This window comes from Aphelocoma coerulescens, chromosome 6 (assembly GCF_041296385.1).
Source record: "Aphelocoma coerulescens isolate FSJ_1873_10779 chromosome 6, UR_Acoe_1.0, whole genome shotgun sequence".
NCBI lineage: Eukaryota > Metazoa > Chordata > Aves > Passeriformes > Corvidae > Aphelocoma > Aphelocoma coerulescens.
The window spans coordinates 24,177,636-24,204,349 of record NC_091020.1 but is presented as its reverse complement, the minus strand read 5'-3'; the positions used below and the strand labels follow the sequence as shown (position 1 = coordinate 24,204,349).

Genomic DNA, 26,714 nt, shown 5'->3' with positions numbered 1-26,714 from the left:
GCCCCAGAAATCTGACACGTATCCCTGTCTGGAGGGAGGAGCAGGGATCATCCACTGGGCCATGGCCCTCTCGGAGCAGCCACATCACGTGGCTTTTTAGAGGCACATTTGTCTCACCAAGGGATGTTCATCAGCAAGCAGAGAGCCTGGATGCAGCTGATTGAAAGCAGCGGCTTTAGTCCAGGACTTGGGCTCCTTTCTCTCCCAAAAACTAGGCTGCAGCACACTCAAGCTGGTCTTCTTTGGAGTGGAAGAGGCCTCATGGCAGACCCAAGACAGCATCATGAAACTCTGCCTGGCCATGAAGATAAACAGCACCCATGGGTGTAGGAAGGGTCACCCAGTGTCATCCTCCGGGGGCCCACAAGAGGATGAGTGTCACTGTGAGCACAGCACAATCACCTTTTGTCACTTGCCCTGGGACTCTGCAGCCCCACGAACCTCTTGAGGGAGGCTACTATTGAATGCCCGAGGGTTTCAGAGCTCATGCCATCCCTTACACTCTTCCTCCTTCTCCTGGCCCCTTTGCTCACCCTCACCCTGATGATTGGTCAGTCACAAAGCCCACACCTTTCCCTTCCAAGGCAAGCACGAGATCCACATAGCAGCCCAACCCAGAGAACCAGACACACAGAGATCAGCCAGAAGCACAACCCCAAAGCTGGTTTTTAAAAATCACCACATTTATTTTTCAACCTTCCTCTGTCGTTTGCAGTGCTGCTATTCAGAGCCTGAGTTAATGCCTTGACAGCTCTGTGACAATAAAGAGAGAATCTACTGGAGAGGGTTCAGTGGAGGGCCAAAAAGATGATGAGGGATTTGGAGCATGTCTTATGAGGAGAGACTGTGGCAGCCAGGCCTGTTCAGTCTGGAGAAAAGAAGACTGAGAGGGATCTCATCAATGCACATAAATGTCTCAGAGGCAGGTGCCAAGAAGACAGTGCCAGCCTCTTTTCAGTGGTGCCCAGCGATAGGACAAGGAGCAATGGCCATAAACTAAGCCACAAGAAGTTCCACCTCAACATGAGGAAGAAATTCTTTACATTGAGGGTGGCAAAGCACTGGAACAGGCTACCCAGGCGGGTTGTGGAGTCTCCCTGTCTGGAGATACTCAAAATTCACCTGGATACGTTCCTGTGTAACCTGCTCTAGTGACCCTGCCTTGGCAGGGGGTCTGGAATAGATGACCTCCAGAGGTCCTTCCAACCCTAACAGTTCTGTGATTTCTATGTCTTCCCCACATCAAAAGGGGCACAGAGACAATTGTCCTGTAAAGCTGCCGTTTCATGGTTCTATGTGGGGACCGGAGATATAGGACAAGGGTGACAGCTGCCTCTTGTGCTCAGAGGAATGAAAAAATTAGAGCTTAAAACAATTGGCTATTTCTTCCTGGGTTGTGGCAATCACAGAGTGAATAGAACCTGAACCTGAGAGCAAGGAAGGCACAGTCCAAGCATTGGCCTCTGGACTTTGGGATGGTCACTCTCACGGTACAGGTCCCTTCACGCATGCCAAGACATGATCTAGCTCTTGGGAAGAAGCTACTGTGGTGGTTTAAGGCAGGAATGTGGTTTGGTTGCTGGTACCATGGCAGGATACCTGCTTTTGGAGGTAGAACTGTGCTCTGAGCCCCAAGGGAGAGAGCCTCATGCCTCATGGGGCCAAACCAATGAGGCCCAGACAGGCTGGGCAGATCCTCCTGCGCAGGGCCAAAGGAAGGCACAGGAAGCGCAGGCATCCCTCAGGGCAAGAGGGACACGGGAAGGCTGGGACGTGGCCAGCAGCAGGCAGGGGTGGCTCAGGACAAGCCAAAGTGCTGCAAGCTGGACATGGAGAGTCAGATCCTGATTCTACAGTGGAAGAAGGCTGCAGAGAATGTGTTGGGTGGGGGAGCAGATCTGAGCTGGACTGTCCTAGGCTGGACTGTGCCTCTGACCCTGCTCAGGGGACATGGGATTGGTGGTGGCAGGAGGCCAGAGGGGTGCAATGGCTCCTGAGGTAGTCTCCATTCACAGTCCTTTGTTAAAATAGACATATGGTACTTTGTCCCCGTGCTTGGCCACAATACTGTCACGCAGCTCCAGCTCAAGGTCAGCCAGTGCAAGAGAGCTGTGGGGAGAGAGGATACACACTGAGAGCCATGATTCTCCTCCCCAACCACCAGTCAAGCCACCCTCCCTCCCTATTGCTATTTGAGGTCATCTGCAGTCCCTGGGATCTTGCAGGCTCATGGCAAGACCCACAACCCTTCCCTCCCAGGGCTGGAAGGCAGAGAGCTGCCCATGGAGCTGGCTGTCCTGATACTCCCAGCACAGAGCTCACAGAGCAGGGGAGGCACATGCTCTCCTGCTGCCCTGGGCACCAGCATGTACAGGCAGGCGCTGCCTCGGGTTGAAGGGTGGGTGCCCATCATGCTTCTCCTGGGATGGGCTGAGAAGAACTAGGGGAGGAGGAAGGCTCCTGAGATCCCATGAAGGAGGAAGAAGCAGTGGAACAGGTACCATTGCTGTGGGAAGAGGGCACAGGCTGCTGGCACCATGAAGAGGAGGCTGTGGGACAGAGAAGAGCAGAGCATTAGTCTTGGGATCGCAGCCTGTTTGCTCTCCAGCCACAGGGGTTTCAGCCCAAGAGGTGCTGCTCACACCCCATGACTCCCAATAACTGAGGAAAGCCCAAGCTGAAATGTAAGCAGCTTTGCAATCCCTTCTGGGAAAGGGGTATTTTTTCAAGCATCTCTTTGGAGCCATACTCCAGGCACTCACAGGCAATTGAGCAGTGAGATACTTACAAGCCCCCACAGAGCAGCACCTGCAGAGGCCCATGGAGAACCCGGATCCGCTGCAAGAGAAGAGCCAGGAATGAGTCCCTGGCCTCACCAGAAGACCCAGTAACAGTGTGGGAAGACTTCTCCCCTCAATAGCACTGAATGCCCAACACCTCTGGTGTGCACCAAATCCTGCCACCCTCCCATAGCCTCTCCATGTCCCTTCAGTGACTCAAGTAGGGAGCAAAGCAAGCCGGGCTCTGCAACTCCCCATTTGATCCCCAGCATACCAGCAGCTGGCAAGCAGGGCTGGGGCACCACAGAACCCACTGGCAGGAGAAACATGTACTCACCTGCATGAAGGTGAATTTCTCCAGTCGCTCCATGACAATGGGCAAAATAACTAGGTACAGAGAGCAAAGGTCAGCCCAGATGCCAGAACAGCTATCCTCTAGCCAGCCTGCAGGGCTGTCCCAGCAGGACCATCCATGTGGAGGCCATGGCAGCAGCTAGTTGTGCTGGGGGCCACTGGGTGTTTGCTGACACCAGGGACCTGACACAAGACCCCCAAACATCCATCATCCAGGCAGCATAGTCTGTGCTCCTCATGCTCCCATCTCTCCTGCTGGGTTTACAGCATTTCAAGTGTCTCAGGAGCAGAAGGGATGCCAGACTGCAGGATGAGGAGCTGGGGCCAGAGAGCACGAGATGCATCCTTGAGGGGCCAAACTGCCATAGGAGCACCCCCTGTGTCCCGGGTTGTGGTTTGGCACAAAGGGGCTGGGGGCTTGGGGGCCTCTGATGGGAATGGCAGGATGAGGAGAGCAAATGCCATCTGGGATGCAGGGACACCCTCACTCTTCTTCATGAGGGAAACTGAAGCAGGGGAGTTCAGTTGTGCACCCTCCTGCCCCCCACTCACTCATGCCCGGTGCTGCCATGGTGATCCTGGAGAGCACAACCTGTGCGATGCCCTTCACTGCCGCCCTCTGCAAGCAAAAGCAGTAGGTGAGCCCCAGCAGAGACATGCCCCAACCCACATCCCCATCCCCAGACTCACCCTGGAGCGGCCAAGCTCATTGTTGTTCTCATCCGTCACTGTGATCCCGTTGATGATCTCCCTGAAGGGGACAGGCAGCCGTGAGCGGAGGACAGGATGGCCGGGAAAGCATGAGGACACAACAACGGGGTGACGGGGTGCCAGGGGAGTCCTCTGTGCTGTGCTGGCGCAGCATCCCCGGATGCCCCCATGGCACGGGGCTCCACCACCCCGGGGCACTACGGTCCCCAGCTCAGCCGATGCTGCCATCTTCAGGGCACAGCTGCCAGCAGAATCTGGCCGTGCTAGGGACAGACACTGCTTGGGACACTCAGCTGAGCCAGGGGACATTCCCTCACAGAGCACCCCAGCTCCTTGTGCCGTGACTCGTGGGGGATCCCGAGCAGCAGACACAAGGACCGAACCTGGGGTGTTCCAGCACCAGGATATCGTGGACTGGGCCTCTCCCATGACATGCAGGAGACCTTTGGGTCTGAGGGATCTTCCAGCACAGATCCCAGAGCAGCTATCCTCAGCCAAAAATCCCCTCCTGCTCCAGGTAGAGGCTGAGCCATCCCACCCAGCATCCTCCACCACAGGCACAGCATTGCAAATGCACAGAGCCCAGTTCACCTCCCTCCAGCTCCCAGGATGGGAATCCAAGGCAGGGAGCCCAAGCAGCCCAGGAGCCCGGCTGCCACCAGCTTGCATTTGGAGGGACCTGGGTCCCTCAAGCGCCCAGGCCACGTGTGACACTTACTGTTGCCGCATCATGGGGATATTGACACAGTTGGCAGCAGCCACAGCTGCAAAGGGGACCCAGCGGGCCAGCAAGGGGGGAGCTCGCTGCAGGAAACAGGCTGGCATCAGCATGAGAGAGCAGGATGTGCCCAGCTGCCCCACCTGGCCCTGGCCTGGCATACCTTGGTGTAGAGGTTGAGTCCCACTGCAGTGGCCAGGGCTGCACCGGTGGCTGTGACATAAGCCACCCCAATTTGCCTGGACAGTGATTTCAAAGAAGGGAGAGAACAGAAACACCAACTCTGACTCAGCCCTGTTCCTTCTGTGCCCAAAACACGGCATAAGGAGTCTTTACAGGGCATCCAGGGGTGCATCAAATAGACACACTCCATCCTGTGGGGCCCGCTCACCTCAGAGAGATGGGGGAGGCAGCGTTGCGGTTGGTGTAGTTGACAAAGGCATTAAATGACTGGTTCACCCACTGCCAGAAAACCACGGCAGGCACCGTCCTGTGGAGGGAAGGGACCAGGAGAGCACCCAAGGACTGTCAGGGACGCCAGGCCTGTGCCCATTGCCAGGCTTGGCAGGGAGACAGCCAAGATGCCTGCAATCCACTCATCATGGTGTCTCCAAAGGGAAGCTGAGGAACTGTGGCAAAGTCACAAACCAGTGGCAGAGCTGGGAAGTGATCCCAGCAGTTCTGTTTGCCCTGGGGAGCATAGGAAGGGGGGTACCCAGTCCTGCAAGACACTTGGGCAGGGGTGGGAGACACAGCTCTCAGCAGGGTGGCAACCATCCTCTGCTGGGCTGAGATAAGCCTTTGTCAAAGCAAGCAGCAAGGAGGGAACACATGGAGACAGAAACGGCTCTAGGGGATGAGGGTGCCTGGGTTTCTACTGGCGTCTCAGGGACACTGATGTGGGGCAGGAAGGGACACAGGGAGATGTGGGTCTGAGCAAGCTCTGGGATGCAGGAGGGTGGAGAAGGGAAATGCAGGGAGGTGTCATCAGGGGCTGGGGATGAAGCAGCCTGGCCTGGGGGCACATTTGATCCTCAGTTCCAAAGACTGCTATGAGCCACAGACCAAGAGCAGGAGCCAAGTAGGATTTGGTTGTATTAATCATTACAGGGGCTCTGGGAAGAGGTCAGGGTGAGGTGAGACCATCCCCAACCATGCCAGGGACCACGGGAATCTGTGATGCTTCTACTACAAGCTGGGTGCTGGGGACAGAGTCCAGAGACATGGGACTTGACCACAGGACACAGCCAAGCACAGCAGCCATGGGCATGCCTTGGGCAGCACCCAGCCCCAGAGGAGGCAGACTGGCCATGTTCTGGCCACTGGCGACCTCGAGAGGGGCTGGGGGCTGTCAGGGCTGTGTCCCTAATGTGGTGTACCCAGGAGCTCACCGATAGAACTGGAGCATGCAGCCAGTGATGGCCATGCCCCCCGGCACCTGGAAGGACATCCTCCCAATGAAGTTCATCTTCTCACCGCTGTCAGGGTGGAAGGCTGAGTCGTACAGCTTCTTGGCATAGAGCAGCTGTTCCTGGCTGCTTCCTGGCGGCACCACCCCGGCCCTGCAAGCCCAAAGCCCATCAGGGGAAGCTGCACAGACCCGCCAGCACCTGGCACTGCCGAAGCACAGAGCGCTGGGCACCACATGAAAGGCAGGGGAAACATCTCCTGAGGAGGATGCATGTCACAGCTTGAGGCTCCTGGGATAAGCCTGGGAACCCCCCACAAAACTACCTCCAAAAGATGTTACATCACAGTGTACCTGCTTGGGAATGACTGCCTCCATCCCCCTGCAATACTGCACAGTGGTTGGAATGGCCATGAACACAGGCATGGCACTTGCCCCAGCTGCACCCCTGCCCCTCACCTGCAGCCCTCCACCAGGGCCTTGGCCCGGTCCAGCTCCTCCTCCGACACCAGCACTGTCCGAGGGTCGGTGATGTTGAGGAAATGCTTCAGGCGCCCCACGAACGTGCTCTGGTCCCAGCGTGGGGAGTCGATGTTGAAGCCAATGGGGATGGTGGCCATTTTGCCCTGAGTCTGGGCAGGGGGAAAAAGTCACTCAGTAGGATCCTGCCTTGCTTGCTCATTGAGTGCAGGCCTGCCACGGCCACAGGAGCAGTCAACTGGGTGAGAGCCATGGCAGGTTTATGTTTAACAGGACAACTGGACTTTCAGCAGCCCTAAGCCCAGGAGGCCCCTGCACTCCTGCTGTCAGCAGAACACTGCAGTGAGGCTGCTCCTCACCCTTCTTCCCTGCAGTCCCCCCCTTGTGCTGCACCCCGCAGCACCTGGCACCCCCTCCTTGGGGTGGGATGGTGCTGCACAGCACTGTAGGGCCCAGCTCACCCCTCCACAAGGCTGCCCTCCAGGCACTCCCACAGGGGCACTGCACTGCAACCCCCGTGTGTGCAGAGCACAGCACCCCCACACTGTGCTGTGTCCCCCACGGCACCATCATGCACATCCGTTTAATGCTGCTCTGCACTGCCACGGCATTGCCCTGTGTGCTCCCTGGGGTGCTGCACCACATGCCCACTGTTGCACAGCACAGAATCACAGAATGTGTTAGGCTTCTGAGATCATCTGAGTCCAACCTATGACCAAACATCACCATGTCAACTACAGCACGGCAGCAAGTGCCATGTTCAGTCTTTCCTTAAACACCTCCAGCGATTGTGACTCCACCACCTCCCTCGGCAGTCCTTTCCAATGTCTAATCACCCCTTTGGTAAAGAAATTCTTACTAACGTCCAACCTGAACCTCCCCTGGCACAGCTTCAGACTATATCCTCTCGTCCTGTCGCTGGTTGCCTGGGAGAAGCAGCCCACTCCCACCTAGCTACAACCTCGTTTCAAAGGTAGTTGTAGACAGCAATAAGGTCCCCCTGAGCCTTTTCTCCAGGTTAAACACTCTTAAACACGCCCAGCTCCCTCAGCCACTCCTCATAAGACTTGAGCTCCAGACCCTTCACCAATTTCCTTGCCCTTCTCTGGAAGGCACAGCACAGCTCAGCACAGCCCAGGCTCAGTTCAGCACAGCCCAGGCTCGGCCCGGCGTGGTACAGCCCCAGCACACCTCCGGCACGGCTCGGCACGGCTTATGTCGGCTCGGCACAGCCCGGCGCACCCCCGGCCCAGCCCTGCCCGTCCCGTCGCGTCCCCACGTGTCCCACCTGCGCTGCCGGGCCCCTCTCCCGCCTCCCGCCCACGTGTCCCTCACCCGCCCCCGCGCCCCGGGGCGTGGCCGCCCTCAGCCAATCACAGAGCCCCGAGCGGCCGCGCCCACCGCCCCCGGCAGGGCCGCCTCGTGCGCATGCCCGGCTGGGGGCGGGGCCGCCGCTGGCTCCTCCCCCCGGCGCGGGCACGTCGGCGCGCGGGGCGGGTGTGACGCAGTTGCCCATGGTAACCCCGGGCCGCGCCGAGGATGGTGAGCGGGGCGGGGGCGAGCGGGGCCGGGGCGGGGGCGAGCGGGGCCAGGGAGTGCCTGAGGTTGCGGATGATCCCCCCGCGGAGCGTGGGGTGATGGGGGCCGGAGGGTCTGTCGGGCCCGGCCGGGCTTATGGCAGGCACGGGCAGGCCTCGGGCCATGAGGGGGGGTGCCAAGGCGATGGAACCCAGAGGACGGAGCCAGGCTCTGCTCGGTGCTCTCTGGCAGTAGGACAGGAGGTAACGGGCAGAAACTGATGCGCAGGAAGTTCCACCTGAATACGGGGAATTTGCTGTGCGAGTGACTACGCACTGGAACAGATTGCCCAGAAAGTTTGTGGAGTCTCCCTCACTGGAGATATTCCAGAGCCATTTGGACACGATCCTGTGCCATGTGCTCAAGGGTGACCCTGCCTGAGCAGGAGGTTGGACCAGATGATTGGCTGTGGTGCCCTGCAGCCTGACCCATGCTGTGATGAGTCTCCCACCCAGGGAGTCTGGCGGGCCTGGGGTGTGAGTGCCCACCTGGGGTGTCCAATCAGGTGTGGGGGCCTGGGGCTGTGCAGGTTGGAGGCACCCATACAGAGGGATGAGAACTGTGTAAGGTTGGGGCCCTGGCAGGACACAGATGTTATGGGGGACACAAAAAAGGGGGTTGAGTCCCAAAAAAAGGCAACAGAACTGGTGGAAGGGCCTGGTGCACAAGTCCTGTGAGGAGTGGCTGAGGGAGCTGGGAGTGTTTAGTCCGAAGAAGAAGAAACTCAGGGGTTGCCTTATCACTCTCCAGCTACCTGAAAGGAGGTTGTAGACAGGTGAGGATCAGCCTCTTCTCCCAGGCAGAAGTGACCCAAGTGACCAGACAGGAGGAAATAGCCTCAAGCTGTGCTAGGGGAGGCTCAGATTGGACATTAGGAAGAACTTCTTCACAGAAAGGGTGATTAGATGTTGTAAAGAACTGCCCAGGGAAGTGGTGGAGTCACCATCCCCAGAGGTGTTTAGGGAAAGATTGGAAAGACTGGACGAGGCCCTTGGTGCCGTGCTCTAGTTGACATGGTGGTGTTTGGTCATAGGTTGGACTTGATGATCTCAGAGGTCTTTTCCAATCTAATTGATTTTGTGATTCTGTGTATTGGGTCTAGGCAGAGGCTGAGAGGCTTGAGGATGCTACGAGGGGGTCTTTGTTAGAATGGAATCAGTGTGCCTGGAGTTGATTCAGTCAGGGTGTGGAAGGTGTGATGGAGGAGTGGGTGCTTGGGAGGGCTGGGGAGCAGGATGGCAGTGGCCTGAGGAGGGAAGAAGCAATGGAAGAGTCTTGCAAGGATGGAAGGCAGTGTTCAGAGATTGACTGTGAAGAGTCTGGGAGCCGTTGCGACTCTAAAGGGACACTGGACAACCCAGCCGAGGTGGGAGGAGGCCACCCTGGGACTTGATCCTGGCTATAGGAATTGAGGGAGCTAGAAGAGAGCTTGCTGAGGTGGAAGGGCTGGTTTTTGATACACAGCCTTAGAAGGGGAGTTCAGTCATGGCAGAGAGAGCCTGGATGAAGGGGTTGGGTGTTCAGAGATGGCCAGGATTGAGACAAAGTGCTCAGGGACTGAAAGGAAACTGCCAGTTGGGTGGGATGGACAGTCTGGTGAGTCACTGGGAAAACCCAGTCAGTGCTTGGCTGGCTAGGATAGTTTGCTGGGATGTTGTGTGCTCTGGGGTTTTCTGCCACGGGCTGGCGAGATGAGGGGCAGTCTGGGTCGAAAAGAAGAAATGAGAATAAACTGTGGGAAAGACTGGAAGTGGAGTTTTGATGCTGATGAGAGAAAGAAAGATCCCAGGGAGAAAAGACGTGTTGGAGGAGATAAATGAATTGTTTGAGAGGTAGCAGTGTGGATTGAAGGAAGAAACTGGGGTCTTGGGTGAAAGGCAATGCTAGGAGACAGGTGAGATGGTGCAATCTGAATTGAGGTTGAAGGAAGCATCGGATGATGGACCAGAGTCATCCAGGTGTTGGAAGCAATTTGGGTTTAGATGCCAGAGTAGTTGGGGTGGGACAAGTGGGATGCTGGTAAAGTGCAAGGAGGACTGGAAGGAGGGGTTGGAACTATGGGTGAGGGGTGGTGAGAGTGAGCTGCCGTGGATGTGGAGCCACCCCTGAGAATGCTGCATGAAGAGAGAGCACAAGCAGAAGGAAATAGCAATGAGAAAGGCGCTTTCCCAAGGGCAAAGCTTTGTTTTGTCCAGGAGCCCTCTGGACACAAGCTGGATTCATGCACCTGGAGGGATTAATGCATGGGAAGAGGTGTAAGCAAGAGCACCAAAGGCAGCTTCTCATCTTCACTGGGTTAATTCTGGCTGCATCCCTACCTGTTGGGCCACATAGAAAGAGATTGAGATAAGGCCTGTGGGATCTGCTCTGTTTTAGATGAGTTGGTGATGGGACATGTCACACCAGGCACCAAAGCCATCACAGGATGGACATCTGCTGTAAAGATGAGGGCAGCTGCCTCCAGCAGTGCAGTGCTTTGTGGGACACATTTGGCCTGCAGCTGCCAAATCTGCTCTTCTGCCTTATGATGTCCTGATAAACTGGTGTAGTCTGGGATCTGGCTGCTCTTACGCAGGCACTTTGTGTGCGGAGAGGGTGGACTGGGTGTTCTCCATTTTTCGTGTTATTTGATACAACATTTTACTGCCTCTTTGTCTATTTTCCATTTCTTGGAGTTGTTTTTTGAATTGTAGCCTCTCAGGCAGGGTGGGTGGCACTTTGGGTTGCCTGGTGGGCTGGCTGGACTGGGCAGGGGATTGGAGAGCGATGCACTCTCTCTCTAGATTCTCAACTTTTCACTAAATCAGAATAATCATTTGTGGTAGAAACTCTGAAACAGCAGCAAATATACCCACAGCAGCTATGGCAGCCTGGGGGTGTGGGTCAGCAGTCAGAAATGATCCAGACAGCTTCATGTAACAATTTACTGCTTGTCATCTGAGCTGTGGTAGCTGCCCGTTCCTGCCATATCCTGATTGCGCTGGGAAGTGCTTAAACTCCCCTCAACGACTGCTTGCTCCAACTCCAGTGATAAGAGGGTTAATGCTGAGGTTTAAATTATTTCAGTGTTCATCCAAGTGAGTAAGTACAGAGGGGAAGTGTCTCCTTCTGCAGAGCATACCAGCATTTCTCACAGCTGTGGGGCAGGGGTGCTGGAAGGTCATAGTTGGAGCATGGAGGGAAGGATGAGCCATAAAACTGCAAAGCATGAGAGATGTGTAGTGCTGAAGTCTTTGGCACCATTAAGCAGCATCTGCAGTGGGCACATGGCAAGGGCGAAGGGAGGCTGCTACATGAAAGGATATGCTGCTTTCCAAAGTTTAGGAAATGCTCTGTGAAGCAGAGCTTGTGGCTTTCTCGTCACTGTAATAACAATCTTTACCAAGAGAGATGGTATGCTATCCATAGATGCTGGGGCCAGAGGATGGCCAGTGTTTTTCTAAAAGCATTGATTGAAGATGACATCATTGTGTCAAAACCAGATTTGTCAAAGTGTGGCCCCGTTTTACAGTTGAGGAAACTGAGTCACAGAGTGTCTAGCTGACATTAGGCACATCTGGTGGAGAGGATAAAATACCAGCATAGCTATATACGTAGGCATCTTTCTTCTAGTCCTGAGCTCATGTTTCTAGGAAAACCAGCATCTATGTCTTGCCTGCTCTAGGTGTACCTCATACCCAGAAATTCTTTCTTTTGTCCCTTGTTCCCTGGCAGTAAGGCTCTATTTAAAATGGTCCCATAAAAAAACCCCAAAAAAACACGCTTTCAAGGGTTATAAGTGTCTCACTACTTTAGGTTTCAGTACAGTTCAATGTCATGTTTTTTGGTTTATATTACTGATTGCTGCGGGATTGATACGAGAAACCACCTGCAGATAGGAGAGTATACCAGTCACTGGCCAAGACTTTGAAGTTCTGAAACCATACAGAGACTGCTGACATTGTCCAGTGCTGGGCATTGGCTCTTCTCTGCACAGGGCAAAATACTTCCTTCAAACCTGCTGAAACCAGAGGAGTTTGATTTTAATTATGAAAAGAGGATTCATGCTGGTATTGGTTTGTGTATCAAACTGGAAAGTGCTGTGTGACCTCTTTGACAGAAAACTATATTAGTAGGTTTGAGCTGGAAAAACTCTGTAGGTGACTCGACTCCATTAAATTTTGGATTTCAATGCAGGAAAGAAAGTCTGCATTGAATGACACCATATGGTGGAGACATGCAGCAAGCAAATGATTTTTTGGGAGTTTTGCCAGAGTAAGAAGTATTGAATAAACTGTGCTCAATAGATTAATTTACTTCGGTTGTATTTTGAAAAAGACTGGATGATTTTATGACCATTAGTGACATTTGCAGTTCTGCAGCCGAAGATAAAGGTAATCAGACGTCATTCTTCAGGGCACCAGCTAATCAGTGCAGTTGTCAGGAAGGACTCCCCTCCTCCAGCTCTGTGTGTGCAGGATTGCACCCTGGATGACAAATGTAGCCTCATATATCCACTGCGCAAGGCAGGATATTTGGCTCAACTAAGCCCCTTGTCCTTTCCTGTGTCAGCTTCTCCTGTGTGACTTTCTGAAATCGTCATGTGTACCCTCTGTCTTCAACTTACTCTTTAAAAATTGTGAACTGCTACCATACTGCTTAATTAAAAGTAAATAAATTAGTGCCCAAAGCTGTGCTAGGTGCTGTGCTGGCACAGCATGGAGGTGCTCCCATGCCATGGAAATATGGTCTCTCTGGGGTGAGAGATAGCCAACTGATACGAATAAGGAGAATCCAAGACAGGTTTGAACTTGACATGTTTGCTGCCTAAACCTCATCAAGGACTGTAGGTGTGGCAGAGAAGGAATTAGCAGAAGAATCATGGGCTGGTTTTATGGATATTTTGTGAAGTTTCTCCCACGGTTGTAGGAAAGGCACAGAAGTTTGAGAATCGAGCTCAGCATTGCTGGGGAGCTGTGGGGAGACAGGTGCTGTCACCTCAATGGCAAATGTGTTAGGCTGAGTATTGAGGATAAAGACAAGCTACTTGTGATTTCAGCAGTGGGGAAGATGGTGTCTCTGCAGGGGTGTAGAGATGGGGGGACGTGGTCGTAATGGCAGGCTGAGCTGCTGAGCTTTGTGGCTGTATTGCATCTTGGTGAAGTGATTTGATTCTACCTAAATATCCACATCTAGTAGATAAGCAATTGGTAGTGACTGAGGGTGGTTTTATTTTAAATTCATTATCTGAACCTTGTGGCTAATAAAGTTAAACAGAATACATTTACTTCTCTTTCCTAATAAGAATCAACTGTGCTCTGCAGCAGCTTGTGGGCCACGCTTTTTATCCATGCCCCTGTATCCAGCCCTCAGTACAAGGGAAAATTGTTCTTTCCATTATGGCTTTATATTGCCAATCTGATACAATATTTAAACAGATTATCTCAATGCTCTGTTTGTCCCAAACCAATTTTTGCTTTGGCCTATAAAGTGAATCTTCCTTTCAGTGGCTTCTGTGGTACAGGATGTAGTTACATGCATCAACTAGTTCAAAAGATCCATATGCAGCATGGATTTAAAGCTGAATAAACCCACAAAACCCTTAGATAGGACTATAAATGTCACTGTATTTTTATATATGTCTGATTTTTTTTTGAGAGAGAGAGAATAGGATTACTGCATGCAGCTATAATTGAAAGTCCTTTGATAATTTGGTGGGTATTTTAAACCTAGGAATGATATACTTTCATAAAACCACACATCCCTGTTTTCTGAAGGATGCTAATAAGATGGTTAGCTTTGCTTTCATGCTTGATGTGTTTATGAGTGCTTTTGCCCATTTAGTTGCCTCGCCGAATTTAATGCCCCACTCTGATTTCATAATAATTGTCAGGAGTCTCTTTTTCTTACTGTATGTCCCCGCTCACTGTCTGGAAAATGCAGTCTCCTCATTGCTGACCCCATCAGTCTGTCTCCTCATGGTGCTTGTAAAGAAAACCCTCTCCACCAAGGACAAAGATGTTTTTAAACAAGCCAATCTGATATAAGACATAGTTTGCTTAACCCAGAGGTGACTAAGAAGCGGTTGCTGGCTGACTGTGCCCAGCCTTGAGTTGCTCTGTCTGGCTGCCCTTCTCCAAAGGCTGCACACGCTGCCATGCTGTGCTGCTCATTATCTGAGCAGCATCTGCAGTTCCCTTCTCTGTTACAGATGCCGCAGTCTGCTTAGTTTTGTGCAGCTGACATGCTGCCCTTACACTCCTGTGAGGCATCTCTGCAGCTCCTCAGCCAGCTCACATCTACCCTGGCCTGCTCGAGACTTGTCCTGCTTCTCACCCTGGACACTCCAGTGAGCGAGTGCCACTGGCCTGGCTGCCATGCAGGCATCCTGGGAATCCTCCCTTCTCACTACTGGCTAAGTCCCAGCACGAGACATTTGTTACCTGCCCTGCTTCAAAAATGTGCTCCTCCTCTGTTGCTTCTGTGCATCTCCTTTGCACCAGATCTTCTCATTTCATGGCTTTTACCTGACATCTCCCATCAATGACAAGGCATTGCTTTCAGACTCTCCTCAGCTTGTTAGTTTCAGCATTGTGTTTGCCAGCAGAGGAGTGCTTGTCCATCAGTGTGTGTGCAACAGGGGCTGCTTGTCCCACATAGTGGTGGCATGCAGCAGGGAACTCTGCTGAGTTATTTTTTCCAGTCTACTAAGCTGTCAGGAAATGCCTTCTGTCTTCCTAGCCAGTGTGCTCATAAGACCAATTAAAAAAATTAAAAAGAAAAAAATGATAAACCCATCTGAGCATGGCCTTCCTTAGTTTTAAATCTTTGCTAACTACAGGGAGAATGCTGGATTCACATTTTAAACACGATTTACAAAATAGTAACAGTCATAGGAACCAATACTATTATTTGGCTCTTGATTTAAGTTGTATATACAGACCATGTAACCTGTGCCGGCAGCTACTGAAATAAAGTCCACTTCTCTATGTTGGCTTGCTTGTCTTCCAGCCTTTTAAATCAGCTTACTTTATACCTTAGAGAATACTTTTATTTCTATATATATCTTCTCTTCTATTGGCTACCCCAGATAATCCTGTGATCAGCCATGCAGCAGTGTCACTTGAGTAGAATATGGAACGATGCTGATCGTTTTCTCATAGGCTGTCATACTAGCCCAGAAATAGCATCCATCTACAATGGGAGAAGCTCTATTAACATTTACAACTGTTCCTCTTCCCGACCCTTGAGAATTGCTCCGTGGTAGATAAGCAATACTTTGTAATACATTTCTTTGCGCTCAGTATTTTGGAGTTGAATTCTGAAATATAAAGGCACCTAATCCTGATCTGCTCTGGGATACACTGCTCTGCTCTTAGCAAGTGGTGCTGTGAATAGGATTAGCATTTCAACAGCTTCTTTTTTTAACTGTGAGCAATAAACTAAAATAATAGGGCCTGATTCAGAGCTCTCCAAAGTCGGCAGTTGTGCTTTGGCTGATGTACATTGGCTTTGGGTCAGGCCCATAAGAATGGGAAATTCAGTGTTTCCCTAGAAAGGAAGGAGAATGTGTGAATTTTAGAGTTCCTGCTCCTGTGGAGTCTGTCCACACTGAGCTGAAATCCACAGATTTACAAGCCAACAAACACAACTGTAAATTTGATGGCAGGTGAAAAGAAAATGTGTTGCTAGTCATGCAGTTAAAACTTGTGCTTTTTAATGATGTCAAGGGCACTTAGGACATGCATATAAACAAGTAACCATTAGAGATATTTTTGCTGCTGTTCCTTTTCTCTTCCCTCGGACGTGTGGAAGTGCAGACCATCACTGGGGCAGAACATGGGTTGGGCACTGTGGCCAGGGAAATGAACTATTGGGCTGGCAGGGCTTGCAGTGACTGGCTGCACTGAACACAACCCTTCAAATTCATTAGCCATGGGCCCATGGGTGAGAGCCAGCTGTGAGCATCTGGCCCTCAGGGCCCAGCACATGGTGTTACAGGCCTGTACACTTCAGCTAAAAGCTGTTTGGGGATTTACTGTGCCTGTGCCTGTACTGGGCAGCTGTGGCACCCTCTATCAAGCGTAGCCCATTGCTAATTAACAGCTCTTGAGCAGGGTCTGGATTCCTAGTTTTTTACTTGCATATCACCTATGAAATAGTAGGGCCTGATTCAGAGCTCTCCAAAGTTGGCAGTAGTGCTTTGGCTGATGTACACTGGCTTTGGGTCAGGCCCGTAAGAATGGGAAATTCAGTGTTTCCCTAGAAAGGAAGGAATATCACCTATGAAATAGGTGATACCTTGAGCCTGCTTATTAGTCAGTAAGACTGCAGTTTTGCTGTTCCTTGCACAAGCTCTGAATTTTTGAACCTCAGCTTTCCTCAGTGCTTTTTAAAAGCACAGCAACAGTGGCAATCCTGCAGCTTTCTACAGATGTCTTTCAAACCCTTTTTTACTAAGTTCCTTCTCTTCTCCCTGTTTCTTACACATTACACATGTATTTTGAGCAGTGGTATTACAGAAACCAAATAAATTACTCTGAAATCTAAAAGGCTTACAGGGGTGAATTGGATGTCACATGGCTTTGAATCTCTGAGCGTTACTGAAAGCTTTAGCATCACGACCTGTAGTGCTGTGTCCTTTCCAAAGCACTCCCACCTGCGAGCAGTGAGGTGAGCAGTTGGAAGCAGCGTTTGCCGAGTGGCTGAGGCTGGGCTCTCCTGGAGTGGGCAGAAGGACACTGCTGGAGACAGGGGATGCGTTGCAGACAGTTGTACTGCGACGTGCAGCTCTTTATCCTGAGGACAAGTTTCTGATTGCTGCGATCTGGAGGGGATCGGGAGCAACCTTTAAGGCTCAAATAGTCCTTGGCTCTCGGCAGGAATATTTAGAGGATTTAGTTCCTCATAGCAACATAGCACTTCAAGATATTTAACTGATTACACCCTTGCAGGTCGACAAGAAGCATTGTCTCCATTTTGCAGTTGGGAGAACAAAAAGGCTTGAGATATGGGCCCCATGGGCTCAGGTTTCTGCTGATATTTGAACTTTCTTCCTGGTTCTGGGTCTTAGTGGGCCTCAACAAAGGGAATTGTCTGGGAGAGATGGAACAGGAATGCTGAGGGCTCCAGAAGGGGCTGCAGATGTATTTCTTTCCTATATTTTCTCAGGCAAATTAGTAGCAAGAGCACCTGTGTCCGCAGGCAGGGTCTCAGAGTGCTGTGTGCTGCTTGGGCTTTGATGAGGGATCCCTAACATGCAGGGACTGCAGAGCAGCGTGGCAGTGTGCCCAAAGACACCCAGGCATTCCTGGTGTCACAGCCTGCTCCTGTGCCCTTGGCTGCAACAGCCCCTCTCCTGCGGGGTGGGCTGGGCAGTGAAAGGCAGATGGAAGTCGGGTGATTTGCATCTCTTGGTTATGTGCCAGGATCCAGAATATTTTTCCAGCCATTTTACAGAGGTGCTGGTCTCTGACTGGTGGCACTGACAGAAGCTTGGGTGTGCTGCTGTAAGGTGCGTGGTTGTAAATGAGCTGACCTGCATATTCTGTTTCCTAATCCTGAGTGATACTGTCAGCTCAGAGAGCTGAGCCTGGCTAATGACTGGAATCCACTGTGCTTTTCTTAGCGAGGATGTGTGGTGATCTGAGATAGTTGTTAAGTGCTACATCCTGAGAATCAGAACTGCACGTGCCCCATGGGTCCAGCATGTTTTAGACAGATAAACGGGGTTTGAGATGACCAGGGAGTTGCTGTGAAAAGAACCATGTCAGGTACATAGTAACCTGCAGTTAACTAGGAGGCAGATCAAATTCATGGGTTTTTCCCTCTGATAAAGGTAATGAAGAGCTTGCAAGGACTTGGTCTGCAGCTTCTGCACAGGGTATGCATAGGCACTGTCTCTCTGGCACAGGGAATGCCAAACAGCTGTGTGACAAGAGCAGTGTAGCCAGCGGGGCACCCTGCTGCATGACATTTGTGCTGTCTGAGACCTTGTTGATGCTCTGAGATGGAAGAAAATAGGGGCAAAGGGAGGAGTAGGAAATGAAATGGGAATAGGGACTGCAGAAAGGTATTCAGGTGTCTTGGGACCCACCACCAGACAGAATCCATTTCAAGGGAGGAGAGCTTGACATAGTGGGGGGCGAGAGTTGGGGTGGGGAAATAACAGCTCTGATCTCTCTTGTGGATTTAGGGTTTACTGTCAATCCTGCGCAAACTAAAAAGCACCCCAGACCAGGAGGTGAGAATCCTCCTCTTGGGACTGGATAATGCAGGCAAGACCACACTCCTGAAACAGCTGGCATCAGAGGACATCAGCCACATCACACCAACACAGGTGAGGAAGGCCTTTCCTTCTTGAGGCAGTTATTGTGGTCCCACCTGCCACCTTATACACTAGTGATTCATCGGAGTCTGTCAGTAAAAAAGGGAGCAACTGGAGCCTGGTGCACCATTAAATTTGTGTCTTTTCTGCCTAAGAGGAGGCTTCATGAAGGAGCCAGAGAGCTTCAGGCCTGATCGGTCAGGTAGTGCAAACGTGGATGAGTGCTGTGGAGTTCTGCAAAAGGCTTTTGGGTCATGCTAGGGTTGCATGGATGAGACTTTGTTCCTGTTGTCCTTGCCAAACAGGGGACACGTAGAGTGGATGCTGCAGCACTGGGCAAGCCCTTGTCTCTTTGCATCTTTCACCTAACCAGCTCCAAGGGTCCTGCATATACAGTGCTCCCTTCCTAATATCTCATGCCCTTTTGTTGAGCTTTGGGGTTGAGGAGAGGGATGTCTCCCATCAGAAGCACTGCAGCATTGCTCCAGAGGAGGTTGCTAGAGAGCTATGGGAGATGCTTCCCCCCACCCTGTAGCTGCCTCCCAAAGCTCCTAGCCCTGGCACCCTAATTCCAAGCCTTGGTCCCCTGGGTGGTGTGGCAGCACGTTGCCAGCCCATGCCACATCCTGTTTTTCTACTTGAATGCACTTTCAGTTGGTGCTCTAATTGATGAAATGGACCCTTCAGATGTGCAGCTGTTGCTCTTTTAAGCCGAGCATTAGCTGTGTCGTGTCGAATTGAGCTGAGACCTCTGGCTTCATATTAGTTGTGACTGTCTACTCAGCTTTCACAAGCTCAATCCTGCTTCTCACAGTGCCCTTGTTTTCTCCTTATCTGTAGCTCTCCCACCTCTTCCTGCACCCACCCTGCTGAGCCCTCTCAGGGCACTAACTGCATCATATGTCTCCATAGCCATGACAGCATCAACCTTTGACCCAAGAACACTGACAAACTGATGGTTTGGCAGCTGCTTTCGCTGGTGCCTCTCCCACAGCTGATCCATCTTTGAGGCTACCCAGCCCATCTCACTGCACGTTGCAGGCATGGGATATATAAGGTGTTAATGTCTGGCTATGAACATGCTCCAGTCACTCAGGTTTATGCTCTATGTGGCTTTGTTTCTGCTCTTTCCAGGGCTTCAACATCAAAAGTGTACAGTCTCAAGGCTTCAAGCTGAACGTATGGGACATAGGCGGACAGAGGAAGATCAGACCATACTGGAGGAACTATTTTGAAAACACTGATATCCTTGTGAGTATTGGCTGCAGTTGAATGCTGTGTTCATGCAATGGCTTTCCAAGGTCTCAGCCAGAAATTCAGAAACAAGTAATGTAATGTCCCAGCCCTCAGCAACACCATTGCCATTGTAACAGGAGTTATTCTGGGCTAAATGGCAAGGTTGGTTGGGTGCAGTAAGAAAAATACAGTTATGTTTGCAGAAATCATTCAGTTGCATGTTTTTACTTTCACAGGATGGTGCTGTTTATAGCCAGTTCCTTTCCTCTCATCTCAGTCTCTTTCAAATGAAAGAACATTAATAACTTGTACTTTACCCATCTATAGCTCCTTTCACTGGAGACTCTGAGGGCCTGTCATGGGCATTAGTGACTTAAGCATCATGTGTAGAGGTAGGTCAGTATGGTGCCCTTGTTTTATAGGTGGGGAAACTGAGGCATAACAATTAAATGCTATGTCTGGCATCAGATAAGAAAGCTTCTGACTGAGGGACACAGAGACCTCTTTTCTTTTGCTCCTTTAATCATAAGGCTGTCTTTTAATGGTTTTGACAACTTAGCTGTAATTACCTTACAATTAGGTACAGATGACCACAATTATATTTACAGTGCAGGACCTTTGTTTTTCCATGCCAGAGCACATTGCCCTGGGATCCTCCAGGTGCTGTCTTGGCTAGTTTCAAAGATCACCTCTAGCATGCAGCCACATATGCCAGAATGAAGGCAGACGGGGGCTGCAGGCCTCTCCCTGCCCCAAGCAGTATTGCCTGTGGGAACAGAGAAAAGCCAAGGTCTGCAGGCTCCCATGGGAAAGTGGGAAGCTCTCTCAGAAAGATGCCATTCCTCCCTCCTGTCACACACATACTCAGTAATGTGTCAGGAGCTTCAGTGCACTTGCATGGAAGGATCAGTGCAACTAGGAACAGGAATCTCTACACCAAGGCTCGTGTCCAGTTGCTGAGAGGCCTGGCTGTGCCTGCAGGCCTAGAAAGCATGGTCCAAATGAAGCTGTTATTTAAATGTGACTAATAAACCCTTGGTACTCTCTTTTGCTAATCGTCCTTTTTGAGCCTTAATTTGGAATCTAAAGTTCGAGGGCAGCCACCACTGCTTAAACCCAGTTGATTGCTTTGCAAAGAGGAACTGTGAGATTTTCCATGGGGTAAGATTTGGGTTTGAGAAATGAGCAGGACACAGATTGTGCTCCTCTGTGGCCACTGAAGACAGAGACGTGGCATGGCTGTGAGGTGACTGTGTCCACTGAGCCCAAGCTCTGGCACTGTGTGTGGTGGGGAGGCAGTAAGTGTGCAGATCAAAGTCAGCGCTGCAAAGCAGCAGCGCTGGGATCTCTGCCTGCTGTGGCAGGTGCTCAGGCTGCAGAGGCTCTGCAACCACAAAACAGTATCTGGAAGACTCTGCTGGCAAAGGCAATGAGCCTGTGGGCTTCTACCCTTCCCAGAGTGTGCTGCATGGGAGGTGCAGAAATAAAGGTGAATTTGAAGACTGAAGGAGATGAAAGCAGTTGTTTTCCCTGCCCCTCTCACCTTAGTTAAAGCAATGTACGGAGAATCCCCTTCTTTTCATATGAGTAAGAAAATGGTGGATAGAAGCAGAATCAGTTTGGGGGAAGTGGCAGCGTGAATTCAGAGAAATAACTGGTGCACAGATGGACTTGAGTTCCCCTAGCTGCTTCATGCTGACACCCAGTCCCAAAGAGGGAGATGTTGGCATATTGGGGCAGTGCTTTGCTCTTTCCATACACGCCAAAACTGGGATCATGTATATACTGATGGATTGCTGTCTTCTGCCAGTCCTCACCCCTGTTTTAGCCAGTAATTTTACCCTCTGACAAACCTGGTGCAGATTGTGCATTTGTAAATTGAGCCAACTTATCCCTCATGCTATTTCTTCATCTAGTCCCACCACTTACAATTTCTGCCCAACCCATTTACTCCAGGTTGTGTTTTGGCTTGCTTCTCAAAGGAGGTACCCAGCTTTACAGGAATTTCTTTCTCAAATCTCCATTCTCCAACATGGTGTTCAAATTGGCAAACTATGTTACCAAGCACCACAGCCAAAAACAGGCTCTTGTGTGGCCTTGGCCATAGAAGGAAGTTGGAGATGAGATACACTACAGTTCCCAGGACCCCCTGCTTCTCTCTTCTCCTAAACAGTGTTGCATAAAACAGAAAGGACCCTCTAAAGAGTATTAAAAAGCAGGAAGTAATTACAAATTCAAATCCATGCAGGTGCCTTTGAATGAGAGCTTGGTCTTGCATCACACACCTGTGATATTTGGAAGCTTAACGCAGGCAAATAAGGTGTGGATATCTGGCTGATTGCATATTCAGACAGGCACCTGCAGCTATTTGGCATAGTGCTTGCTGGTTTGGAAGTAGGCACTCGGCACATACTTTACTTTCTCTGTGCTGTGCTTTTGTGGCTTTTGCCCCAAGCACTGCTGTCTCTAGTTCTCATCTTGCAAAACAGCTCCCTAGCGAGGAATGAGCAGTGCAGGAGAAAGCCCGGCTGGTTGGGACCCAGAGCTGTTCCTTTCCAGTTAGACAAGCACCGTAATATGGAAGGTGCTGCCTTTCAGTTCACAAGTAGCACTCGACCATTGCATTCACAATTTGTGGACTTCCGCTGGGATGTCCTGAGGGAGGACAGATGACAGTCCAGCCTTTCCCCAGAACACAGCTGTCAGCCCTGGAGCTTCTTCCTTTCTTTTGGTCTGTGTTTCCTACCCCAAATGCACAGGAGTGGATGCTTGGTAGGGGCAGGGAGGACGTTTGTATCTGATGCAGTATTAGTGCACGTGCTTGGGATCACATTGCAGGGAGAGGCCTGTGTGTCACGCTGTGCCCACTGGGCTGGTCCCCATCACATGGCACCGGGTGCGTGCTCTGCTGACGCATCCCCGCGCAGCTGTGTCCAGCCCTGCCGCGTGTCCCCCAGCCTCTGTCAGTGCACATCAGCCCCCAAGTGATCTGCAGAGTGGCTGGGAGGTTGCTGGGTTACTTCCTCAGGCCTGGCATACAGATTCTCCTGCTGCGTGTTTGGTCCCATTTCAAACAACTCAAATGCTGCTCATTAAGGGAGTGCCTATAGTTTAATAGATATTGCTGCTAGAGATCTTCCCTCCCCCTACTATTTGGTTGAAATTATGCTGGAAGCATGGAGTCTTATGCTGAGACTGCCTGCAAGGATACCATTTATCTTGATGGCGGGGTGCTGTGCTCATCTATTCCCTGAAAACCAGGCTGACACTTGCTCCCTGTAAGCCACCAAAGAGCATGCAGATGCCATGCTAGCAGCTTCAATCACTACTGATGGGGAATGGCAGTGACTGGAAGCAAAATGCTCAGTGTTTGTCACCAGTCCTGTCCCTGTCTGCTGTCCCAGCATCCTTCTTCAAAAACCTTCATGTATCAAGCAGTGAAGAAGGGATACCAGTCTATTCTTCCCTGCGTATTATACTGAGATTCCCTGTTTTTTTTAGATGGCAGCTGAAGATGGAGTCTTGCAGGCTGAATCCAGCCCTCATGCCCAACCACCCTCTCCAGGAGGCTGCAGTAGGATTGCCTGATGGAGATGAACTCAATGTCCCCAACACATTCATGTGTCCCCTGAGTGCCATTGTGTGCCCTGGTGGCTTATTGAGGAGGTGATGCTAGAGGGCAGCATGGCACAGTCACACCAGGCTGATGTTTGTACACTTTGCTGGGGTGAAAGGCTGTGTCTGGCTCCCCGGGTTTTGCCCTCCTATGCTCAGCTTCAGCTTGTAAGCTGGTCATTTGAAACAATACCAGCAGTCTCCTGTTCTTTTCAGATAATACATGCTATGGAGATGGTGACAGCATCCCCAGCACTGCTGCCAGCTCCTTTCTGATTCTACCCACATGGCTGTCCACTCCCCCAGCTTTAAAAGAGGTGGTTCGTCTCCTTTCAGAGCATCATGAAGTTTTGTCAACATTTGCTGCAAATAACAGCAAGGATCTTTGTGCTCAAAAGCATAATTAGTAGGTTCAGCTCACTTAAGCACATGCTACTGTGGAAGAGAGTTTTCTGGGAAGAGTAACTTTTCCTGTAATTTCTTTTTTCAGATCTATGTCATTGACAGTGCAGATAGGAAGAGGTTTGAAGAAACGGGTCAGGTAAGTTACTTGTGCCCAGCTTCCTTTGAAGTAACTCAGTGCTTCTGAGTGCCCCTTGCTCACAAAAGTTAGGAAGAGGATTTTGTTGTTTATGAAGGAAATTTGCATTTCAAGAGACTTGCCTTTCAACATCAATACAGATTATTTTGGTAGACGTGAAACAAGGAAAATAGGTAGCCTAATTCTGTTTAAATAGAACAGTGTTCATTAAAGTTATACAATAATAGCAAATGGAGCCTAATACTGAAAGCACAAACTTCTCTAAGTCCTTTAAACCTTGCCAAACCAAGACCCTGAGGAATCCTATTTTCTTATTTACAAAGCTGAAATGGAAATCATATTGACTTGATTGTCTTTTGGATGGAATTGAAAAAAAGCTAAGAACTTTCGAACTAGGACTGGCCAGAAAATAAGATTTCCATTTTGCAAAGTTTTGCTGTTTTGTAACTTTTTTTGTTTTAGGTTGGAACAAAAATAGGACTTTTAAACTTTGTTTTGTAAAATTGAGAAAGTGATAGTGTCCCAAAATAGCTAGCAATAGGTTTACCCCACAGAAATGTAGATTAAAGCCTTCTGTTCTGCCTGATTTGAAGGAGACACTTGATCTTTTGCCTCTCAAGTCTCAGGGACACACCCCAACAGCAGAACTGTTGGTTGTTCTAGGGGTGGGGGAGCCTTTCCCCTGCTGGAGCTATTTCATTTTATATCAGTAATTAAATACTCATTGGGCAAAAGAGATGGAAAAGAAGCAGCAGCTTAGAGCACTTGCCTGAGTCAGGCGGAGTCAGCCTGGACCCCTCCTCATATTTCCGCAAACACTTTTGGTTTCAATAAATCAGCCGTGTCAGATGAAAGACCTATTTTGTTGAAAAATTCCCAGCCAGCTCTGTTTATAACTCCATCCTCTCGTCCTGGTTTCCAAACCAAACATTGCTTTTGGGGGGATGGAGTTGTATTTCCACTGCAGTTTAGCATCTCCCCAACTGTACTTGTTTAATCCAGAAGTTTCTATTCAGTGGATAAAAGATGTCAGTATCTGAGAGTGTGAGACCTTTCCAGCTAAATAAGGAGGCCACAAAAATCTCCTATACTCATCTGTCTGCAATGCCAGCAGTCCCTACAGGTTCAAGTTCTGCTGAGTTTGTCATATGTTCCCATAGGGAAGTGACTTGAGACTGAGTGCCGGTTTCACATGAGACCATTGCACAACCCTAGACATGAGGTATTTCAGCCACCATTGATCCACTGCAGATTCAGATTTGAGCTATTCAAAAAATCTTTTTGGGTCAACCCGTTTTGAATGAACAAACCCATTTTTTAAGATGCCACCCAATGCGTGCCATGCATATGGAGCCAAAATCCAGCTATTAAGGCTGATCTAGCTTGTCTTCAGCTAACCAATGCCTTCAAAAGCATCAGCACTTTCCTGTGGGAGGAAGATTTCCATTCTGGGGGGGTGGTGGGGGTGGGAAGGTCCTCTTATGTTTAAATTGCAGTGATTAATACTTCAAACAACCCCTTGAAACTCATTCTTAGCAAAGATATCAGGGCCAGTGTCAATGGTTGCTCAGGTACAAGTGCCAGTAAGGCAATAACTTAAGACAGATTCCTCATACTGCCAATTTACATGGTTTTTTGCTGTTTCATCAGTTTTGGTCTCCTGGGATCAGAGACTGGTAAAACATAAAGTTGTAACCTTTAAAGCAACTGCTAATTTCAGACCCAAATGAAGATTTTTCTAACCTGTAATTGGAAGAAATAGTTTTTGAACCTTGGGCAGAGATGATTGTATACTTTTTTGCTCTCTTATAATAAGACTTAGGTTTCACTGGAACACACTCTTCTAGCATTTGCCCTAAATATATTTCTAATTAGAGACAACCACTGGTGGTTGAAGGTTTTCTTCCCTTCGCTCTCACCATCTTCCCCCCACCCCACTCTCTTGTAAATGATACAGGAGCTGGCTGAGCTTTTGGATGAAGAAAAGCTTAGTGGAGTCCCCGTGCTCATATTCGCTAACAAGCAGGATTTGCTGACGGCTGCCCCTGCTTCGGAGATTGCTGAAGGACTGAACCTACACACAATCCGGGACAGAGTCTGGCAGATCCAGTCTTGTTCGGCCCTTTCAGGAGAGGGAGTACAGGTGAGGCTCTGGAGAAGGCTTGCTGTGCCAGCAGGCCATCTGTAAGGATTGTTGATCTGCAGGGTGGGGCTGGACTGGCTGCCTCAGCGATGAGGGTCAGCACATCCAAAGCCTTGCAGTGCACAGCGCGAGGGGTTGCGTGTCTTGGGGCCTGTGCAAAGGGAAGGCAGAGCTGTGGGCCCTGGGATCCCTCCATCCCTGGGAAAGGGGAGAGCAATTGCCCCCCCAACCCAGGAGCCCTTAGCTGGCCCAGATGAAGACATTGATTTCTTTTAAAGAGACTGTTGTCAGGTTAATGATTCTCACAAAACAAATCGTCTTTTACTATTAACCCTTTGACTGGTATGAGTGTGCACTCTAGAAATCTGATTTACCTTTGCTACTGATGTCATTTGGTGTTTTGCTCAACCCAGGCGCCAGGGAGGAGAAACGGATCAATTTTTCTGATCCAGAGAAATGCAAGAGTTGCACATGGAGCAACGACCACTTCTAATGGCTGCATGTGGGGCAGCAAAAACCCACCGAGGGGCCTGCGCTGTGTCCCAGTCCTGAAGTGTAATAGCTGAGTCTTGGGCTCCTGTGCTGTAGTCAGTTCCTGCGGTATAGTAGCTCTTTGTAATGTAAATGCGACCTAGGTTTGTTTATTTCACTGTTAGGCTTTCCTGAATTAATGAAGTATTTGCAGAGCTCGAAATCCGAGTACTCCCTTCACTGATATTTAAAGAAACAGAATGGTGAAAACATTTATCTTCATTGCAATTTCAGTAAATCCTTATTTGCAGATGCTACAAAGCAATACGGGATAGTCAGATCTCAAGCTGAGTATGAAGAGTTACAGAAGCAG

At 50.3% G+C, this 26,714-nt stretch overlaps 2 protein-coding genes across 5 annotated transcripts in view; one reads left to right on the top strand and one right to left on the bottom strand.

Annotated features, from left to right (window-relative positions):
* Positions 1-662: 662 nt before the first annotated feature.
* Positions 663-7,769, bottom strand: SFXN2 (sideroflexin 2). 4 transcript variants are annotated; one of them, XM_069019908.1, is made up of 12 exons: positions 7,740-7,769; positions 6,431-6,603; positions 5,955-6,125; positions 4,955-5,053; positions 4,727-4,802; positions 4,564-4,649; positions 3,825-3,885; positions 3,687-3,753; positions 3,118-3,167; positions 2,789-2,838; positions 2,502-2,549; positions 663-2,109 (listed from the first exon to the last, which is right to left on the bottom strand). In XM_069019908.1, the coding sequence occupies exons 2-12, from the start codon at positions 6,589-6,591 to the stop codon at positions 2,010-2,012; spliced, it is 969 nt and encodes a 322-aa protein (XP_068876009.1). In that variant the 5' UTR covers positions 6,592-6,603; positions 7,740-7,769; the 3' UTR covers positions 663-2,009. The 4 variants fall into 4 exon arrangements, with proteins under 4 accessions (XP_068876009.1, XP_068876008.1, XP_068876010.1 ...); XM_069019907.1 differs by lacking the exon at positions 7,740-7,769 and adding an exon at positions 7,643-7,729; XM_069019909.1 differs by lacking the exon at positions 7,740-7,769 and adding an exon at positions 7,532-7,628.
* Positions 7,770-7,908: 139 nt separating this feature from the next.
* The window catches only part of ARL3 (ARF like GTPase 3), a 30,509-nt gene continuing 11,703 nt past the window's right edge, over positions 7,909-26,714 (top strand). Inside the window, exons 1-5 of the mRNA XM_069019906.1 lie at positions 7,909-7,993; positions 18,204-18,347; positions 19,470-19,586; positions 23,677-23,727; positions 25,685-25,870. Coding sequence (XP_068876007.1) covers positions 7,991-7,993; positions 18,204-18,347; positions 19,470-19,586; positions 23,677-23,727; positions 25,685-25,870 — 501 coding nt within the window. The 5' untranslated portion in view covers positions 7,909-7,990. The remainder of the gene's footprint in view (positions 7,994-18,203; positions 18,348-19,469; positions 19,587-23,676; positions 23,728-25,684; positions 25,871-26,714) is intronic.

Coding starts and splice junctions, on each gene's coding strand:
- SFXN2 (XM_069019908.1), bottom strand. CDS start 6,591: ATGGCCACCATCCCCATTGGCTTCAACATCGACTCCCCACGCTGGGAC. Junction 3,168..3,686: donor CATGGCAGCACCGGGCATGA/GTGAGTGGGGGG, acceptor CTCTGTACCTAG/TTATTTTGCCCATTGTCATG. Junction 2,839..3,117: donor AGAAATTCACCTTCATGCAG/GTGAGTACATGT, acceptor CTTCTCTTGCAG/CGGATCCGGGTTCTCCATGG.